This window comes from Narcine bancroftii, chromosome 12, assembly GCF_036971445.1.
Source record: "Narcine bancroftii isolate sNarBan1 chromosome 12, sNarBan1.hap1, whole genome shotgun sequence".
Classification (NCBI taxonomy): domain Eukaryota; kingdom Metazoa; phylum Chordata; class Chondrichthyes; order Torpediniformes; family Narcinidae; genus Narcine; species Narcine bancroftii.
The window spans coordinates 78,747,979-78,766,072 of NC_091480.1; the positions used below are offsets into that span (position 1 = coordinate 78,747,979).

Genomic DNA, 18,094 nt, shown 5'->3' on the forward strand with positions numbered 1-18,094 from the left:
ACAGACACAGGGAGAACATGACAGCGTAGGATTCGAACCCTGGTCCTGATCATTGGTGCTGTTAAGGCATTGCGCCAACCGCTACACTAACCATGTCATTGTGTATTTGTATTTTATACGTAGATGTGTGAGTGGGTCTTAGTATTGCATGTGTTTGTATGTTTCACTGTTTGTATCTCTAAGTGAGTCTGTGTGAGTGGATGGGTGATTGTGCATTGGGATGGTGTGTGAGTATGTAAGTGAGGTTGTGGAGGTATATAACTGGTTATGTATGCCTGTAGGAGTCTGTACAATTGTACAAGTGTTGCTGTGCTCCAGTTTCTGATTGCACGTATGCGGATGTCTTTATGTATGTTCTTCAACATCATGTTAAAGCAAAGGAGATATCAGGAAGAGTACCCAAGACTTCAAGAAGGGTATTCAAGGTGGGAGGATGTGGAGGTGAGGGAGACAACACAGAACTCTGAGGCCAGGTGGCTGGGAACAGTCACGTTCAGCTGTCATGTCATGCGACCTGTGTGTGCCCATCCATATCCATCTCATTTCCTATCACCCGTTCCATATCACCCTATGCTTAGGTGGTTCAAGTGTTTATGTGGACATTTATTTTGTACAATCAGTGACTCTGCTTCCAACACTCTCTGGCACAATATTCCAGGTATTCGCCACTCTGGGTGGAAAAGGACCCCCTCAAATCCTCTCTGTACTTTGTAGCCCTTACTCCACCTTTGATAAGGGGAGATGTTTCCTGCAGTTATCTAAAACCTTCATAATCTCAGGGTCCTCAATCTTATCCCCTCCTGACCTCCTCCTCTCCAGGGAAAAGAGACCAGGCCTCTCTCCGTCACTGCAACACTCCATTCCTAAACAATGTCCTGTTGACTCTCCTCTGCATCCCTTTACATCACTATCACACCCTTCCTACAGTGTGGTGAGGGAGTAGGGGAGGCTGAAATAGACAACCACGGAGTCAAAGGAAACGTTCGGGGGATTACAGGTCCGGAGGTGGGTAAATTAATTGTGTGAATTGCACGTCAAATCCTGATGGCCTTAAAACTTAAAAGCTGTCCACTCTCCACCAAAGCAACCACGAATCCTGATAAGCCCTGTCTGTCTTGCCTCTCTCAACCTGGTGCGAATGGATGATAAAGAGAGAGGATCAATAAACCCTCATCTCTGCAAATATTTAATCTTTCCTGATGTATCAGTGCATGAATTTTTAAGTCCTAAATGCTCCTAGAAAAGTCACTTTTCAATCATAACAATCAAGTAAAGCAAGATTGCGTCCTCATGCCAACTCTCTTCGCCATCTAAGGGCAGGGTCGGCGCCAGAACGTGTGGTAGAGGGGTGCATTAGCGAGTTAGAAGGGGGCTCGTTCAGTCAATTTGAGGGGGGGGGGTGTGGAGGGGGGGGTTGTGCTAGCAGGGTCCAAACTGTCGACCGGGTGAGGGTGGTGCTAGCAGGGTCCAACCTGTCAACCAAGGTGGGGGGACCTACCTGTTGATAAAACCATCCATCCCTCTGACGTGGGGCACGAGGGCACTCTTTTTATTGCATCAAGCATCACTGGACGCTACTGATGCTCAGCGCACACTAGCGATGCAGCCAGGGGCGTGTTGAAAATCGCTAGTGTGAGTCAACCTAGACGCTACTGACGCGGGAGGGAGTTGGGGTGGGTCTGACAGCCAGGGATGGTTGTGACCATAGTGGGGCACAGCCCCTCATTTGGGGGGGACTCAGAATCTTGTTTGGGGGGGGGGCAATGTCTGCAGATGTCCCTCTTTGGTGCCAAAGGGCCGCAGAAGACCTTGATGGTGAGGACGAAGTGTAGATCCATAACCAATGGCAGCCTGTTCAACCTGAGGCGACTACAGTTCCACACCAAGGCATTGGAGCAACTCATTCGACAGCTACACTTCGCCGACAATGCTGCCCTTATTGCCTATACAGAGACAGCCTTGCAGCGTATAACATCCTGCTTTGTAAAGACTGGAAATCAGCTTGAAGAAGACAGAAGTTCTCCATCAGCCCACACCTCAGGTGAAATTGAGCTGAAGACAGTCCACCAGTTCAGCTACCAGGGATGCACCATTTCATCAGATGCCAAGATCGATAAAGAAGTTAACAACAGACTGGCAAAGGCAAACAGCACATTCAGCAGGCTGTACAAAAGAGTCTGAAAAAACAAGCATCTGAAGAAAGGCGCAAAGATCAGTGAGTACAGAGCCATTGTACTGACCATCCTCCGTATGGATCTGAATCATTGGTCACCTACCATCATCACCTACAACTCTTTAAGCACTTCCACCAACACTGCCTCTGGACCATCCTCAACATCCACTGGAGTGACTTCGTCACCAGCATTGAAGTCCTTGAACAGGCAGAAGTTACCAGCATCGAGACCATGCTGTTGAAGACGCAGCTACGACAGGCAGGACACATCTCTAGGATGGAGGATTATCACCTGCCCAAGATTGTGCTGTATAGAAAACTCTCCACTGGCCACTGTGACAGAGGGGCTCTGAAAAATAAAAGAGGTACAAGGACTCACTGAAGAAATTTCTTGGTGCCTGTCACATTGACCATCGCCAGTGGTCTGCTCTAGCCTCCGATTGCGCGGTCTGGCAACACACCATTCACCAGTCTGTCTCCTCCTTCGAGAATGCACACAGGGCTGGCCTTGAGGACAAAAGGAGATGGAGGAATAACTGTGACACTGCAGCACCAAACCCAAAACAGAATTTCCCTTGCAGCCACTGCAGCAGGGCATATCTCTTCCGCATTGGCCTCATCAGCCACCAGCGAGACTGCAGCAGACATGGACAGCCCCCTTTCTAAATCTTTGTTCGTGAAGCCAAACCAAACCCTGACTTAAGGAGGTTTGTGAATGGAAGGAAAAAGGTTGAGAACTACTGGTATAGGTCATCCTGTATAATTGACAATGCAAATTGGACAGAATGGAATGTGCTGAGTGAAACACGGTAGGCTGAAGATACTGCAATTGTAGCAAAAATTCTAAAATAATGGAGGAACTCAGCCAGTCTATTCAGCATCCCTAGAAGACAAAGATATATTGCCGACGTTTCGGGCCTGAGCCCTTCTTCAAGGAAAAATCAGAAAAGGAAGAAGCGGGATGTATCAGAAAGTCTCAGAATTCAAATAATGGGGGAGGAATCCAGACCAACAAAAGGTGTGAATTGGATGCGATAAGGGACTAGGTAGAATTTATCATGTCCGAGCAAAAGGAGACAGGGAATGGAGAGAGATGGGAGAAGCAGGGGGTGGGGGGGGGGTGGTTTAATGAAAGCCAGAGAAGTCGGAAGATGAGGTGTTGTTCCTCCAATTTACAGGTGGTCTCAGTCTGGAAGTACATGAGATCATGGGCAGACATGTCAGCAAGGGAATGGGAAGTGGAATTGAAATAGGTGGCCACTGGGAGATCCATGCTATTGTGGCAGACAGACCCGAGGTGCTCAAAAAATCGATCTCCCAGTCTGCGTCCAATCTCTCTGATGTAGAGAAGACCACAGCAGGAACACTGGATGCAGTAGATGACCCCTGCAGATTCACAAGTAAAATGTTGCTTCACTTGGAAGGACTGTTTGGGGCCTTGAATGGTGGTTAGGGAGGAGGTGGGGCGAAGTGGAGCATCTCCTGCAATCACAGGGGTAGGTCCCAAGGGGATGATTGGTGGGGAGGGAGGAGTGGACATGAGGGTGAGTCACAGAGGGAGTGGTCCCTCTGGAAGACAGAGAGGGGAGGAAAGGGGAATATGTCTCTTCTGGTGGGATTACGTAGTAGGTGGTGGAAATGATGGAGGAGGATATGTTGGATGTGAAGACTGGTAGGGTGGTAGGTGAGAACAAGAGGGATCCTGCCCTTTTTGCTCATGGGTCAGAGGGGGCCAGGGCAGAAGTGCGAGTAATGGAGGAGATACTGGCTCACAGCGGACACCAGCAGCAATGCATATTGTTAGGTCTAGATAAGGCTATTGATCATCACAGACTTACACTACACTGAAACCTGAAAAGTGTTAGAGCCACAGGAAATATATCAAATTGTTTAGATCTAATAAAATTTCTGAGCCTCACAGATAAGAACCAATCGTTGATCTGTGCTAAATTAGATGCAGGCTGTAGGATTCAGCTGGACAAGATGTGACCTCAGTGGGGGCGAATCTGTCAGAGTTCTTGTTTATCACTGCAATGTGATGACTCTTATTGCACATGACAAATGGCAGACAGTGGGAGATTTCACAATTAACCTGACTTGTGATGATCTCTCCTTTCTCTCCTCTCCTTTCATAAAAATAGAAAATGTTGGAAAAATTCAGCAGGTCAGGGAACACCTGTGGAGTTAATGCTTCCTGGTGAAAACTCCTCAACTCTTCCTCCACAACACTGATGATTGCATTGATGTTCACCTTCTACCCAGCCCTTAAATTTACTTGGACTGTTTCTAACACCTCTCTCCCCTTCTGTGACCTCTCTATCTCAGAAGATAACCTATCAACGGACATCTATTAAAAACCCACAGACTTTCATACTACCTGGATTTTACCTCTTCCCACCCTGTCTCTTCTCCCAATTCCTCCACCTCCGCTGCATTTGTTCCCTTCCACGCAAAATGTCCTCTTTCTTTACTAAATGTGGATTCCCCTTACAATCATTGATAATGCCTGCACTGGAACCTCCTCCATTTCTTGTACTACCCTCTTACCCACCTCATCCTAGGAAAGAACAAGGACAGCATCCCTCTAGCCCTCACTTTCAACCCCATCAGCCTCTGCATTAAACTCTGCCAGCTTCAGCACAAACCCTCTCCACCCCTATCGACATTTCACAGAGACAAGCATCTGAGATTCTCCAATCTCTTCTCTTTCATTCCCCTTAATGACAGAAAGTGAAAAATCTGTTGTTACATCTCCCCCGCCCTTCCCACCTCCATCCAGGCTACAAACAGACCTTCCAGGTGAGGCAGAGCTTTGCATGCACATCATCCAATCTTATCTATTTCATTTGGTGTTCTCAGTGTAGTCTCCATTACATTGATGAGACTAAGTGCAGCATGGGTGACTATGTTGCCAAAAACCTATGCTCTGTTGGTAGGTCTAGTCTTGAACTTCAACACCCCCGAACATCCCTCCACAGATATGTCTATCCTCGGCCTCATCCATTATCAGGATGATACTAAATGTAAGCACGAGGAACAACACACCATTTTCCCCTGGACAGCCTTAAACCCAGTGACGTGAACATTGAATTTTCTCATTTTCGGTGACTCCCCCACCTCCATCTAGTTCCATTCTTTCAATCTCTTCTTTATCTACTCCTCTCTAACACTTCTTTTACAGTGAACTCACCTGTCTCCCCACCTCTCATGATCTGGTACCTTTTGTAAAAATGCATTGACTCAGTGTCTTCAACCTGAAATGTTATTTCTTTTCCTCTCTCCACAATGCTGCCTGACCTGATGAGCATTTCCAGAACGTACTGTTTTATTTATTTTTTTAATTACGTTTCCTGCATCTGATGTTTGCTAACTCTTTAAAAATGGGCAGTGATGATAGATACTGGAAGGGAATATGAGGGGTCTAGACAGAATAAATGAAGTAGGCTTTTTCCACTGAGGTTAGGTGAGATCCAAACCAGAAGACATGGGGATAAGTTAGGGGAAACATTAGGGGGAATTTCTTCACAGAGAGTGATGGGAGTATGGAACAAGCTGCCAGCTGAAGTGGCGAATGGGAGCTTACTTTTAACATTTAAGAAAACTTTGACAGGTACATGGATGGGAGGCCTATGGACTGGATGCAGGTCTGTGGGTCGACGTATTATAACAATAGACTAGAAGGGCCAAAGAGCCTGTTTTCTGTGCTATATGGTTCTATGGGAGTCCTTGAAAAGACTGAGAGCTAAAGCAGTGGGACTTAGCCAAATTGGCATCAGAGAGTGGAACTTGATGCAATACCCCAGGGTCGGCATCATAACCAATCTTAGCAGGGGTGGGGTGGAACCTTAGGGTAACTGCAGGGGTGGGAGGGGCACAATATGGTGCGAAAATTCACTCAACTGGGGGGGTTGGTGGTAGTGGTGCCTACCTGCCATGAACTTCCTTTGTGTGCCACCGCCCCCTTCCCCCTTCCTCTGACCTAACAGACAAATGCACTGCTTATATCACATGCAGACTAGTGACGCTAGAAACACCAGTGCTGTGGGTGGGGGCACAATACTTCATTTGAGGGGGACAATGGCTGCAAGTGGGTGTGGGGGGGTCATAATACCTTGTTTGGGGCGGCAATGCCATGAAGGCTCTGCAGGTGAGGGACCAGTGCATGCTGGTGAGGAATCCGTGGAAGCTGTGGGCGTCTGGAGACTGCTGTTGGGAGATTCGCGCTGGGCTGCAGACTGCTGGAGACTAGCTCGAACTGGCTGGAGGGGTACCAGGTATCAGAACCGGGATGCGAGGAGGTGCCGATGAATCTACGGACACTTGGTGACTTTGGGGGACTCTGTTTTGCCTCTCTCTCTCTGACTGTAAGTCTGACTGTGAGACTGTAAAAGGCTCTAAGGCAATTCCTGCCCGTGGCAAATATGTCTGCCTTGCAGCAGGCAAAAAGAAATTTCATGTAACATGACATTGTTTTATTATTATGATAATAAATTGAATCTTGAATGTGGGAGTGCTGCATTTTCAGAGGTGCCAATCATATAGGTACAGGGGGGTGGAAGAAACAGATTGACAAAGAGAGAGTCTTTTATTGTCATGTAATAAAACAAAAAATGTAATATTATATGAAATTTCCTTTAGTCTACTGCAAGAAAGGCAAAGATTTGCCATCAGCAGAAATTGCAGTCCTTGCAGTCAAAAAAAGCAAAAGAGAGTCCCACCAGAGTCACGGATGTGCCTTCAGTGCTCCCACAGCCTCTGCAGCCACACAGCCTTCACTCCAAACCATTGGCAATCTGAGCTCCAGATCCAAACCTCTGGCATGATCAGGAAGCTTTCAGCACCCTTTTACATCTCATTTCGAATACCTGGTCCCCCTTCAGCCAACCTCAAACCAGTCTCCATCAGTCCACAGTTCAGTATGAGTCCCTTGACCATAGTCACCAAAAACCTGCCGCCTGTGTGTTTTTTCAGCCACAAAGTCCCTCGCTGGTCTGGCGCTGTGGTCACCATCCTGAGTTGTCTCCTCTGCTTCTCCTTCTCAAACGGGGATGGTCTCCCTGTTTTCTGATGCCTTTCTTCCCCAGAATCTGCCACCCTTCAAGCCCACTGCTGAACCTTGGCACTGCCATCTGGGCGCAGACACCGTGTTCGCAGGATTTTAAAACAGACCACTGTTGGCTCCTTTAATAGAACATTTAATGCTATATGCAGCCATTGGCAGTGAGACTGGGTGGTAGAATCCTGTGAAGGACCTGCTGTGTCTCTGCTTCCCACTCTTTGTTACAGCAGCCCTGGCAGTGCCACCATATTTTTTCAGTCAGGAAAGAGAGAGGGAGGCAAAGGAAAAGAGAGAGGGAGAAAGGGAAGGGCGAAGGAGAGGGAGAGAGAAAGCGAGAGAGAATTTAAAAAACAGGACAGATTATTTTATTTAATCACCTTTCATGATGTCAAGATTAGTGTTTTCAGTTAATGAAGTCAGAGCAAGAGAGAGACAGACAGACACCTTGGAGGATTTTAAAAACTGTGATCTAATTAACTGATATGGATAATCAAGGTCCAATTCTTGTTTATGAGATTGTAACCTCTGGCTCCAGACACTTCAGCCAGGGAAACACAAGTACAACATTCATCCTTTCAAACCACTTGAGAATTAAATGTGTCAACAGATCACCTCTCATTTTTCTAACCTCTAGAGTGAATCAGACTGGTGAACCTTCACTGCACTTGCTCTCTGCCTTTTGAATGGAAAAGAGATTTGTCACAACGTTATAATAGTCTCACCAGATCATAAGACATTGAAAGTGATAAATCAGCCTTTTCTGATCCACTGAATCAAACCTACCTAGGAATTTGTAAAGTGAAAGGCTTACAATTCCCAAAGATAGAACATTAGTTAATATAAATAGCTCTGTGACCCAGAGGTCTGAAGGAGATTTAATGAGGTTCCAACAGTTTTATTACTGAAGAGAATGTAGACGAACTGAATGGAAAAATGCTTCCTCATTCGGTGACACAAAAGAGCAAAGGAATACTGAATATTAACCGTAATGTTGATGCCAACGTCTTTATGATGCAGTTGAGCTCAGGCTTTAATTGTTCTGGATTCACATGTTTGGAAAGTTTTGTTTGGGAGCAGGAACGAGCACAAGTTTTTTAGATATACAGCATGATAACAGGCCCTTTCTGCCCACGAGCTAAATTACATCTATCCCAATAATTAATATACAACCCCTGGTACGTTTTGAACAGTAAGAGGAAACTGGAGCCCCCAGGGAAAACCCATGCAGACACAGGGAGAACATACAAACTCCTTACAGACAGCATGGGATTCAAAACCTAGTCCAGCTAGCTTGTGTTGTAACGGTGTTGCACTAACCACGACGCCAACCATGCTGCCCCATACTTGGTGAATATGCACAACTCACACATGGATATCAGTTACCTCTGGGAACATGCCTAATTAGGACAAGTATTTGTCATCCTTCAGTTCAAAGACATTGTTGTGCAGTTCATCTGTGGACACAAAGGTGACTTCCCAGTCTGGAAGCACAAAGTCTAGCACAATGGAGGCACTAGAAATCTGTTGTTGTAATAACTGTGGCTGCTGTTAAGTGATGCCACTCACAGCCTTCCACCAGTTTTTTGGCAGCGCCTGTCTTCGAAACTGGTGTAGGCTTCATTGCACAGGGCTCACCAACAAGACCTGTCAGCAGCTGCAGCTCTAGTTCTCTTGGCAGGATGCCACAGTAGCATAGGGTTTTATTCATAGCATCATTATAGAGCTTGCATGGATGACATTGAGGTCTCCTTCCGGTCTTCAGTTCACTATAGAGCAGTTGGCAAGGCATACGGTGGTCATCCATTCTGATGATGTGTCCCACCTACTGCATCTGGGCTCTGATGATCAGGGACTCAATGCTGGTGGACTTCGCACGACCCAAGACCTTCAGGTTGGAGATATGGTCTTGCCAACGGATGCCAAGGATGGAACGGATGGTGCACATGTGGAATTTCTCCAGTTGTTTGATGTGACATCGGTACTTACAGAGTCCAGGTCTCACATCCATAGAGGAGAGAAGGGATGACCACAGCTCTGTAGATTTTCAGCCTCCCCAGAGCCTAGCTGGCCTTACTGATCCTGGAATTAATTTCTTTGTTCAAAGACCCATCACTTGATATGGTGCTCCCCAAGTATTTGAAGCTGTTTACATTTGTACACTGGGTGTTGTCAACATTGATTTTTTGGTTCTATGGTGTTGGTGTTTGGCATGGACTGATGGAGTACTTTAGTCTTGCTCAGGTTAATAGTCAGGTCAAAGAGCGTAAAACCTCCTTTTCCTGTCTTCAGCGAATCAGAGCGTCGGGACTGCTCCTGTTGGAGACCATCCTTGGAGGAGCCATCCTGCTATATTTTCCAGTAAGTAGCCAAGTAAATATCTATTCATGAATGTTGATCTTTGAAACTGAGTTATCCAAGTTTTCCAATTCCACCCCTCCTGCCTCATCATTACAAATGTCCTCTCACATTCCCACCTAATTCACCCCACCCAATACCAAATGCATCACATTTTATTTTGACTTCACATCTGATGGACAACCTGCTCCATTCTGCTCAGAACCTTTAACCAGAGAATCCCTCAACAAGGAAGAGGATAAATTAATGCACCATTCTGGCTCTTTGATATACCTTTCCGATATCTCCTGCTCAGATTTATTGTCTCATGAACTGAGGTGCAGTGAGAACATTTGCTTTGTGAGCAGTCCAGTTTGACATCTCATACAAATTACAGGTAAAACAGTCCAGAAGTACCAGAGTTGCAGAGAGAGATCAGTCAATACAGAGCAAAGTCAACATAATTTTACTAGTGTGAGGATCATTCAGGAGTCTGATAATGAAAGGAAAGAAACTGTCCTTGAACTTGGTGGTGCGTGATTTCACACTCGTGGATCTTCTTCCCAATGGGAAGAGGAAGAAGAGAGTGTTACTGAGATGAGATAGTCTTTTAATATGTTGGATCTTTTCCAAAGCAATTGGAAATATAGATGGAGTTGATGGAGGGAGGGGTGGGTGGGTTTGTGTAATAACCGAATTGCATTCATAGTTTTCTGCAATTTCTTGGCCTCGGACAGAGTAGTTCCCATGATGCACCCTGACATAATACTTTCAGTGGAGTGTCTACACCAGGGGTCTCCAAAGTGGTCTATCAACCCCTGGGGGTCGATGGGACTATCCAAAGGGTTGATAAATACTTGGGGATCAAAAGGGGGTTGATAAATCCTGGGGGGGGGGAGGGTTGATTGAACTTTTGCAGTAGAAAGCAGGGGCACATCTATGGATAATAGCGCCTATGCAGGGTGGCCAACCTCTCGTGAGAGCTGGCTTTGGTGGCTTTTAATAAATTGAGAGCGAACGGGAAGATGAGAGAGAGTGGATGGAGGAGCGAAGAAAGAGGAATGTGTTCTTTGTACATCGGGGTGGGGGTAGTGGCGCTGCCCTCGGGGAAGGGGGAGTTAGCAGCGTTGGCTGGGGGGAACCCCCTCAGCCAGTGCCGCCACCCCACCCCAACCCCCGACATACAAAGAATTCGCGGGAGGGGGTTCCATGCCTGGGGATACATAAGGAATCAAGGATTCCATGAAGGGGTCGATGGTCTAAATGCTTGGGGGCCCTTGGTCTACACAAAGAGATACCAGGTAGATGCTAAATTTCATCAGGCATCATAGAATCATAGGACATAGGTGGAGGAGAAGGCCATTCAGTCCCTCTAGTCTGCACCACCATTCAATATGAAAACAGCTGATTATATGACTTCAGTATCTTTAGCCATAAGTACCATATGCATTTTTGACCAGATCTAATGAACTGGCCTCAACAACTTTGAGGAAGAGGAGGCACTGGTGTGCTTTCTTGGCCACCGCAACAATGTGGACGGACCAGGACAGGTTACTAGAGATGTTTACTTGTAGGAACTTAAGGCTGTCTACTATCTCCACCTTAGCACCATGCCTCTTCCAGAAGTCTATGACCAGCTTTTTAGTCTGTTTGACATTGAGTGAAAGGCCGTTATCCTAGTATCAAGCTCACTTGTTCAATGACTATAAACCTGCAAATATCCATCCCCATAAACACAAAATATTGCAAGAAAATAAGAAAAACAAAGTATTCTTTTTTCACTTTACAAAGATGACCACACATCATTGGCTGAGAACTTCTTAGTAAGGTCAAAAAGAGATGGTGATTCCTTACATATTATCTTCTCACAATGGAAACGTCATCGGTCACTGCTAGATCCTTGAACATGATCTGATAATCTCTGAACCATTTTGGAAGTGCAATATTGCACCAGGTTATTGCTGATTCAGCCCACTAGTGAGAGCTTTCCTTTGTAGATGGCTAACAGATGGCTTGGTCTAAATTTGGAAGTGAATTTACATGTTTGATAGATTTAATGATAATTGCTCACTTTTGTTATCTCATTTCTAATCAAGGATTAGTTAGAATTATTTTTAACCATTAATGCTGCAATCCAATAGCACATACTGGATTCATCTCAGGCTGAAATGATGCAGTAAAGGTGTTGATTGGTGGTTGTTTCTTGCCCCTGCTTTCCAATTTGCAGTGTTATGAGTGGTTGCTGGTTCCTCTCCAAACCTTGTTCCAAACTGACTTGGAAATATATTATTGTTCCTTTGCGGTTGCTACATCTAAATCCTGGAACTCGCACTGCAAAAGCACCCTCACTATAAGACTACCGCAGTTCACCCACCCTATCTTAAGGACATTTAAGATAGGTAGTAAATCCTGACAGCAAAGTCTAGATCCTGAAAACATGGATACATAAAAGAACATTCACACAAACATACAGATTAGCAGCAGAGTAGGTCACGCAGCCTTTTGAGCCGACTGCCATTTAATAATATCTGTTAATCTGATTGTAACCTCAACTCCGCAATCCTGTGGCCCTCCCACACAATGACATTTCAGCTGCCCCCCAACTGCTTATCAAGACCCTATCGAGCTCTGCCGCAAAATATTCAAACTTCCGCTTGCACCTCAATTTGAAGCAAAGAGTTCTAATGACTCATGATACTCAGAGAAGATATTTGCCTCATTTCTGCCTGACCCCATATGGTTAAATATTGACCCCCATTTACAAATTCTACCTGAAATGAGAGTATCCTCTTCAAGTTCACCCTAGCGTTAACATCCCAAGGGCTGGTGGACTCAGAAAACAGGCAGCCCACATCACTGAACACTGCACGATCATAGCGGTTACTTCTACCACCAGCAGCACTTCCCCTCTTCTCCATCTGCCCACCAAAATCTGGGCACTGATGACCACTTTAACAAGAACTGAATGACTGACATTCAAACATTTCAGGCATGATATCTCCATGTTAACCCTGCACCTGCATTTGTGTTTGCCCGTCAGGTATTTATCTTGTATTTCCAGCCCAGTGCTTTCCGGTGTGTTCTCCTGCGATGGGTGCGAATGCTGGGATTTGCCATCATCTATGGAACCATAACATTGAAGATCTACAGGTACCAGTGCACTGATTGATAGAGAAGTCCCAAGTTGAATCTTCTCAGTGCTCTTTACTCCGTTTCATGGCCCAACCATCAAGTTGTTGGGTGAATGTTGCATCTGTTAAGGGAAGCAGATGTCCTCCTACATGTAGTAAAACCCCTGATATCCAGCACCTATGGGAATTGGTAGATGCTTGATAAGTGAATTTTCCATTTGCTTGAGATTGTTAGTTTGCTAATCACACAACACACAATGAGGTGCATCAATTTTAAACTACAATAGTTTTACAAATTTTTTTACCAGTTGTTTGAAGCTACCGTTTGCTTGAATTCCAGATAACAGGGATTTTACTGTATATATTAGGGTCAAATCAAAGGATATACAGAGAACTGATTATCTGAAGGAATTTGTATTTTTATTAGGGGATGTGAATTGTATTAATTCACAATTATATATTCAATAATGTTTTACATTTCCATTACAGTGTCTTCCATTACAGATCCCAATGTCCATGCTAACTACAATGTCTTGACACTGGAGGGAGTTAGAATCACAACTTTAAGGAGGCGTATGTTATGTGTGGATATATAAATATATAATGGAAACAAAAAGGACAGTGCAGGAGGTCCATTATTTTTGCCAATGTGCTCTCACAATTATTCTTCCACACTCTAATCCCAATTCACTTGTACACTCTTATTGGTTCTGTTGCCCCTTGCACTATGGGAATTTAGCTAGTGGTTCTCAATTACACATTTAGTTGCTGGTCACTATAGAAGCTTTTGGATTCAACATGTTTGAAATCTGTGCTCCTTCATGGATTGAGTGAGATTAGCAATTGGAAACAATCCCTTCAAGAAAGTTCAAGAAGCAACAAAAAGATGTAAATTGATTTTAAAAAAATAGGCCTGGAGTTTGGAAGCAACTTGGGAGAATCTAGAACGAGGAGTCCCAGAAGCCCATGGGTCTTTGAAAGAAGTGCCTTTGAATAGTTTTCAAGTCAAGGTAAGCAGGTTGTTAGAAAAAGGGGTGAAGAATTGCTGGGGCTACAATTGACAGAGATCAGAATCAGAATCTATTGTCATGAACAGATCACGAAATTCGTTGTTTTGTGGCAGCGTCACAGTGCAAACATTCATATACACCACCTTCCAACAATAAATAATTTTTAAAATATAGTGCACAAAAATGTAAGGCAGTATCTTGGTTCTTTGATTCTTCAGGAATCTGATGACATAGGGGAAGCTGTCCTTGTGCTGCTGAGTGCTCGTCTTCAGGCTCCTGTACCTTTTTCCGATGGTAGCAGAGTGAAGAGTGGGTGGTGGGGGGTCTTTGGGATAGAGGGTGCTTTTTTAAGACACCACCTCTTGTAGATGTCCTCGATGGAGTGACGTCTGGTGCCCGTGATGTCGCAGTTAACAACCCTCTGGAGTTTTTTTCTTGTCCTGAAAATTGGCGCCTCCCTTCCAGACTGTGATACAACCAGCCAGAATGCTCTTCCCAGTACAATTGTAAAGGTTTTCGAGAATCCTCAGTGACGTACCGAATCTCCTCAAACACCTCACAAAGTATAGCTGCTGACGAGCCTTCTTCGTGATTGCATCAATATGGAGGCTCCAGGACGGATCCTCGGAGATGTTGACACCCAGAAATTTGAAGTTCTTGACCCTCTCCACTACTGAGCCTACAATGAGGACTGGGTGGTGTTCCTCTGACTTCCTCTTGAAGTCCACAATCATCTCCTTGGTTTTGCTAATGTTGAGTGCAAGGTTGTTGGCGTGACATCAACTAGATTAGCATGTTGGAAGGGCCAAATGGCCTCTTCTTGCTCCTTACCTATTTGTTAGAAACAGAAATAAAATGCACGGCTGTCTTTCATTGATATGTGCTTATTCATACAATAACTAATTAAACCCAGATCTTTTCTTTCTTTCTTTCTTTGGCTTGGCTTCACGGATGAAGATTTATGGAGGGGTATGTCCACGTCTGCTGCAGGCTCGTTGGTGACTGACAAGTCCGATGCGGGACAGGCAGGCACGGTTGCAGCGGTTGCAAGGGAAAATTGGTTGGTTGAGGTTGGGTGTTGGGGTTTTCCTCCTTTGTCTTTTGTCAGTGAGGTGGGCTCTGCGGTCTTCTTCAAAGGAGGTTGCAGCCCGCCGAACTGTGAGGCGCCAAGATGCACGGTTGGAGGCGAGATCAGCCCACTGGCGGTGGTCAATGTGTCAGGCACCAAGAGATTTCTTTAAGCAGTCCTTGTACCTCTTCTTTGGTGCACCTCTGTCTCGTGGCCAGTGGAGAGCTCGCCATATAACACGATCTTGGGAAGGCGATGGTCCTCCATTCTGGAGACGTGACCCACCCAGCGCAGTTGGGTTTTCAGCAGCGTGGATTCGATGCTTGCGGACTCTGCCAGCTCGAGTACTTCGAAGTTGGTGATGAAGTCATTCAATGAATGTTGAGGATGGAGCGGAGACAGCGCTGATGGAAGCGTTCTAGGTGATGCCGGTAGAGGACCCATGATTCGGAGCCGAACAGGAGCGTGGGTATGACAACGGCTCTGTACACGCTGATCTTTGTGTGTTTCTTCAGGTGGTTGTTTTTCCAGACTCTTTTGTGTAGTCTTCCAAAGGCGCTATTTGCCTTGGCGAGTCTGTTGTCTATCTCTTTGTCGATCCTTGCATCAGATGAAATGGTGCAGCCGAGGTAGGTAAACTGATTGACCGTTTTGAGTTCTGTGTGCCCGATGGAGATGTGGGGGGGCTGGTAGTCATGGTGGGGAGCTAACTGATGGAGGACCTCAGTTTTCTTCAGGCTGACTTCCAGGCCAAACATTTTGGCAGTTTCCACAAAACAGGACATCATGCGCTGGAGAGCTGGCTCTGAATGGGCAACTAAAGCGGCATCATCTGCAAAGAGTAGTTCACGGACAAGTTGCTCTTGTGTCTTGGTGTGAGCTTGCAGGCGCCTCAAATTGCACGCTGCTCTCCATTGCAGGCAAAATCTTCGCTAGGATTCTCCTTAATAGACTAATACCTAGTGTCGCCGAAAATGTCCTCCCAGAATCACAGTGTGGCTTTCGCGCAAACAGAGGAACTACTGACATCGTCTTTACCCAGATCTTTATTGGTATGGAAAGGGACAACATTCCATTTTTTTAACAGAACTGGCAACATTTCATCCTGGAAGTGACATATGTAAGGGATTGTTGTTGGTGCATTCTCTAGCTAAGTCTAGTGGAACCAACCGCCTGGTGCCTTTCTGAAGAGCAAGGTTGCCTGCTGTGTATCATGAGTAGTGTGAACAATATCACCAACAGTTCCTTGCGAGCTGCTGCAAACATAAGCCATTATATTCTCTTTGTCTATCTGCCAGGAAATACTTGTGCCTAGTGTATAGTTTAACTCCATTGATATTCTGCACCTCATATCCAACAAAAAGTCATGACAACTTTGTAATTCACCTGTCCTGACTGCTTTTTGCAGAAGAGGTTCAGCATTGCACCATCTTTGATAAGATGAAATACTTCCTGATGCTATCCCTGGATTCCTGTTTGGAGGGCGCCCCTTGTTTTGAACACTCCTCAGGAGAGGAAGTATACCTCTATCCTCCCCAGTAAACACTTCCAATATCATAAACGTTCTGATGAACTCTCCCCTCAACATTCAACACAATGCAAGTCATATCTATTTAACAGTCTTTGTACTTAGCCCTGGTTCCAGTAAAATACTCAGCAGGTCACGCAGCATCCATAGGAAGTAAAGGGTAACCAACATTTTGACCCCAGGACCCAGGCTTCCAGCACGTGTATGTATTGTACTCAACCCCAGCATCTACAGACTTTCTAGTTTAACTAATTCCAGTAAACCTGTGCTAGCCGCGCTCTCTCTCCTGTCACACCAGCTGATATGTCCTTTATGACATCCTCCTCACCTGAAGGAACTTCTCATACTCAAATGAAGCAGCAGGTAAATTATTTTACCAACTTCCAATTCGTTTGACATCTCTAAATTTCATTATGCAGGAGGACATAAGCAAGAAGATCCTTAATCTATTTTCATCCACACATCCAGAACAACACAGGGCAAAAAAGCAAAGTTCAATCAGCTTTCCTTTATCAGTTAAGTGCTGAGTTTATACAGATGCCAAAAGAGGCCTTAATTTGAAAAAAGTGATTATAATGCACGGTGCCAATGACAACCCACTCCACTTACACTAGAGCGCACTACTGTATCCTCTGCAAATAGCCTGTTGATGCTCTCTCCCAAGGTCCAGATATAACCAATGAGCATTTGGGTAAAATGAAATGAGATTGCGTTGTTGTCTGTGTTTGCCCTCAATAAAGGATTCTGACCCAGAACGTTGAAACATGGATGCTGACTGACCCACTCAATCTCTCCAGAATCTCATTGCATGCTCGTTGTGTGGGAAGGGAAAACAAGTTTGGTGGGTTCAAAGAGCAATGAGCCAGGACACAGGCTGAACACAGGAATTATCTTTATTAAAACACACGTAAGGGGAATCACAATGGGGATAACACACACTAGTACTCTCAATCACACAACACAGTATAATTAGTCATATCGGACTCAACACTACCGATACTAGCAACTGTGCACAGAGTTATAACAACCAAGGATTACAATGCGTTACCCACCATTCCTTGTCTAATGTACAAAAGCTCCGATCCCTATGAAGTGCACACCTTACCAACAACTCCTCCAGCATTGTTCACAGTTTCCAACCTGGAGTGGAGCAGGGTTCGCCTCTGGACCAAAGAGCAAAAGAGCAAGCACTACTCCACAAGGTGGACTTTATAGTACAGTAAGCTGGAGGGTATGGCCCAGGTAATCACTAGGTAATTAAAGGGGCCATGGGTCAGGTGTGCACTAATGGGTGGGCGGAGTCCAATCTTGATTGGCAGGTAATGTGCCTTCCGACGAAGTTCCGGATGGAGAGGTCATGCAACACTCTACAATCCACATTCCCACCAGATTCCAGCTGGAGTGGTCACATGATCCTCCACAATCCACATGACATTGCTCTACACTGAAACAAGTGATGGATGAACACATTAAAAATGGAGGAAAAGAAAGAGATAGTAAAAGGGTGAAATACATTTAGCTGGAGGATGCTGTCTGGATCATAGATACTGGCACAGATGAAAAGCAAACTGCTAGAGGAACTCAGTTGGTTCAGCAGCATCTGTGAGGGGAAAAGGGTTGTCAACGTTTTGTGTCAAGATCCTACTTTAGGACTGAGTGGAGAGGGAAGATAGGCATTATAAAGAGGAGGGGGGTGAGTGAGCTGCCAATAGGTGATAGGCCTGGCTGAGGAAGAGTGAAGGATGAGGGGTAGATAGAGCCAGAAGGGTTGGAGAGGAGTGGAGTTGGGA

At 45.4% G+C, this 18,094-nt stretch overlaps 1 protein-coding gene across 1 annotated transcript in view; it reads left to right on the plus strand.

The window, feature by feature from the left end:
- The window catches only part of LOC138746666 (metabotropic glycine receptor-like), a 115,924-nt gene that overhangs the window by 72,296 nt on the left and 25,534 nt on the right, over positions 1–18,094 (plus strand). Inside the window, exons 5-6 of the mRNA XM_069904957.1 lie at positions 9,522–9,590; positions 12,607–12,716. Coding sequence (XP_069761058.1) covers positions 9,522–9,590; positions 12,607–12,716 — 179 coding nt within the window. The remainder of the gene's footprint in view (positions 1–9,521; positions 9,591–12,606; positions 12,717–18,094) is intronic.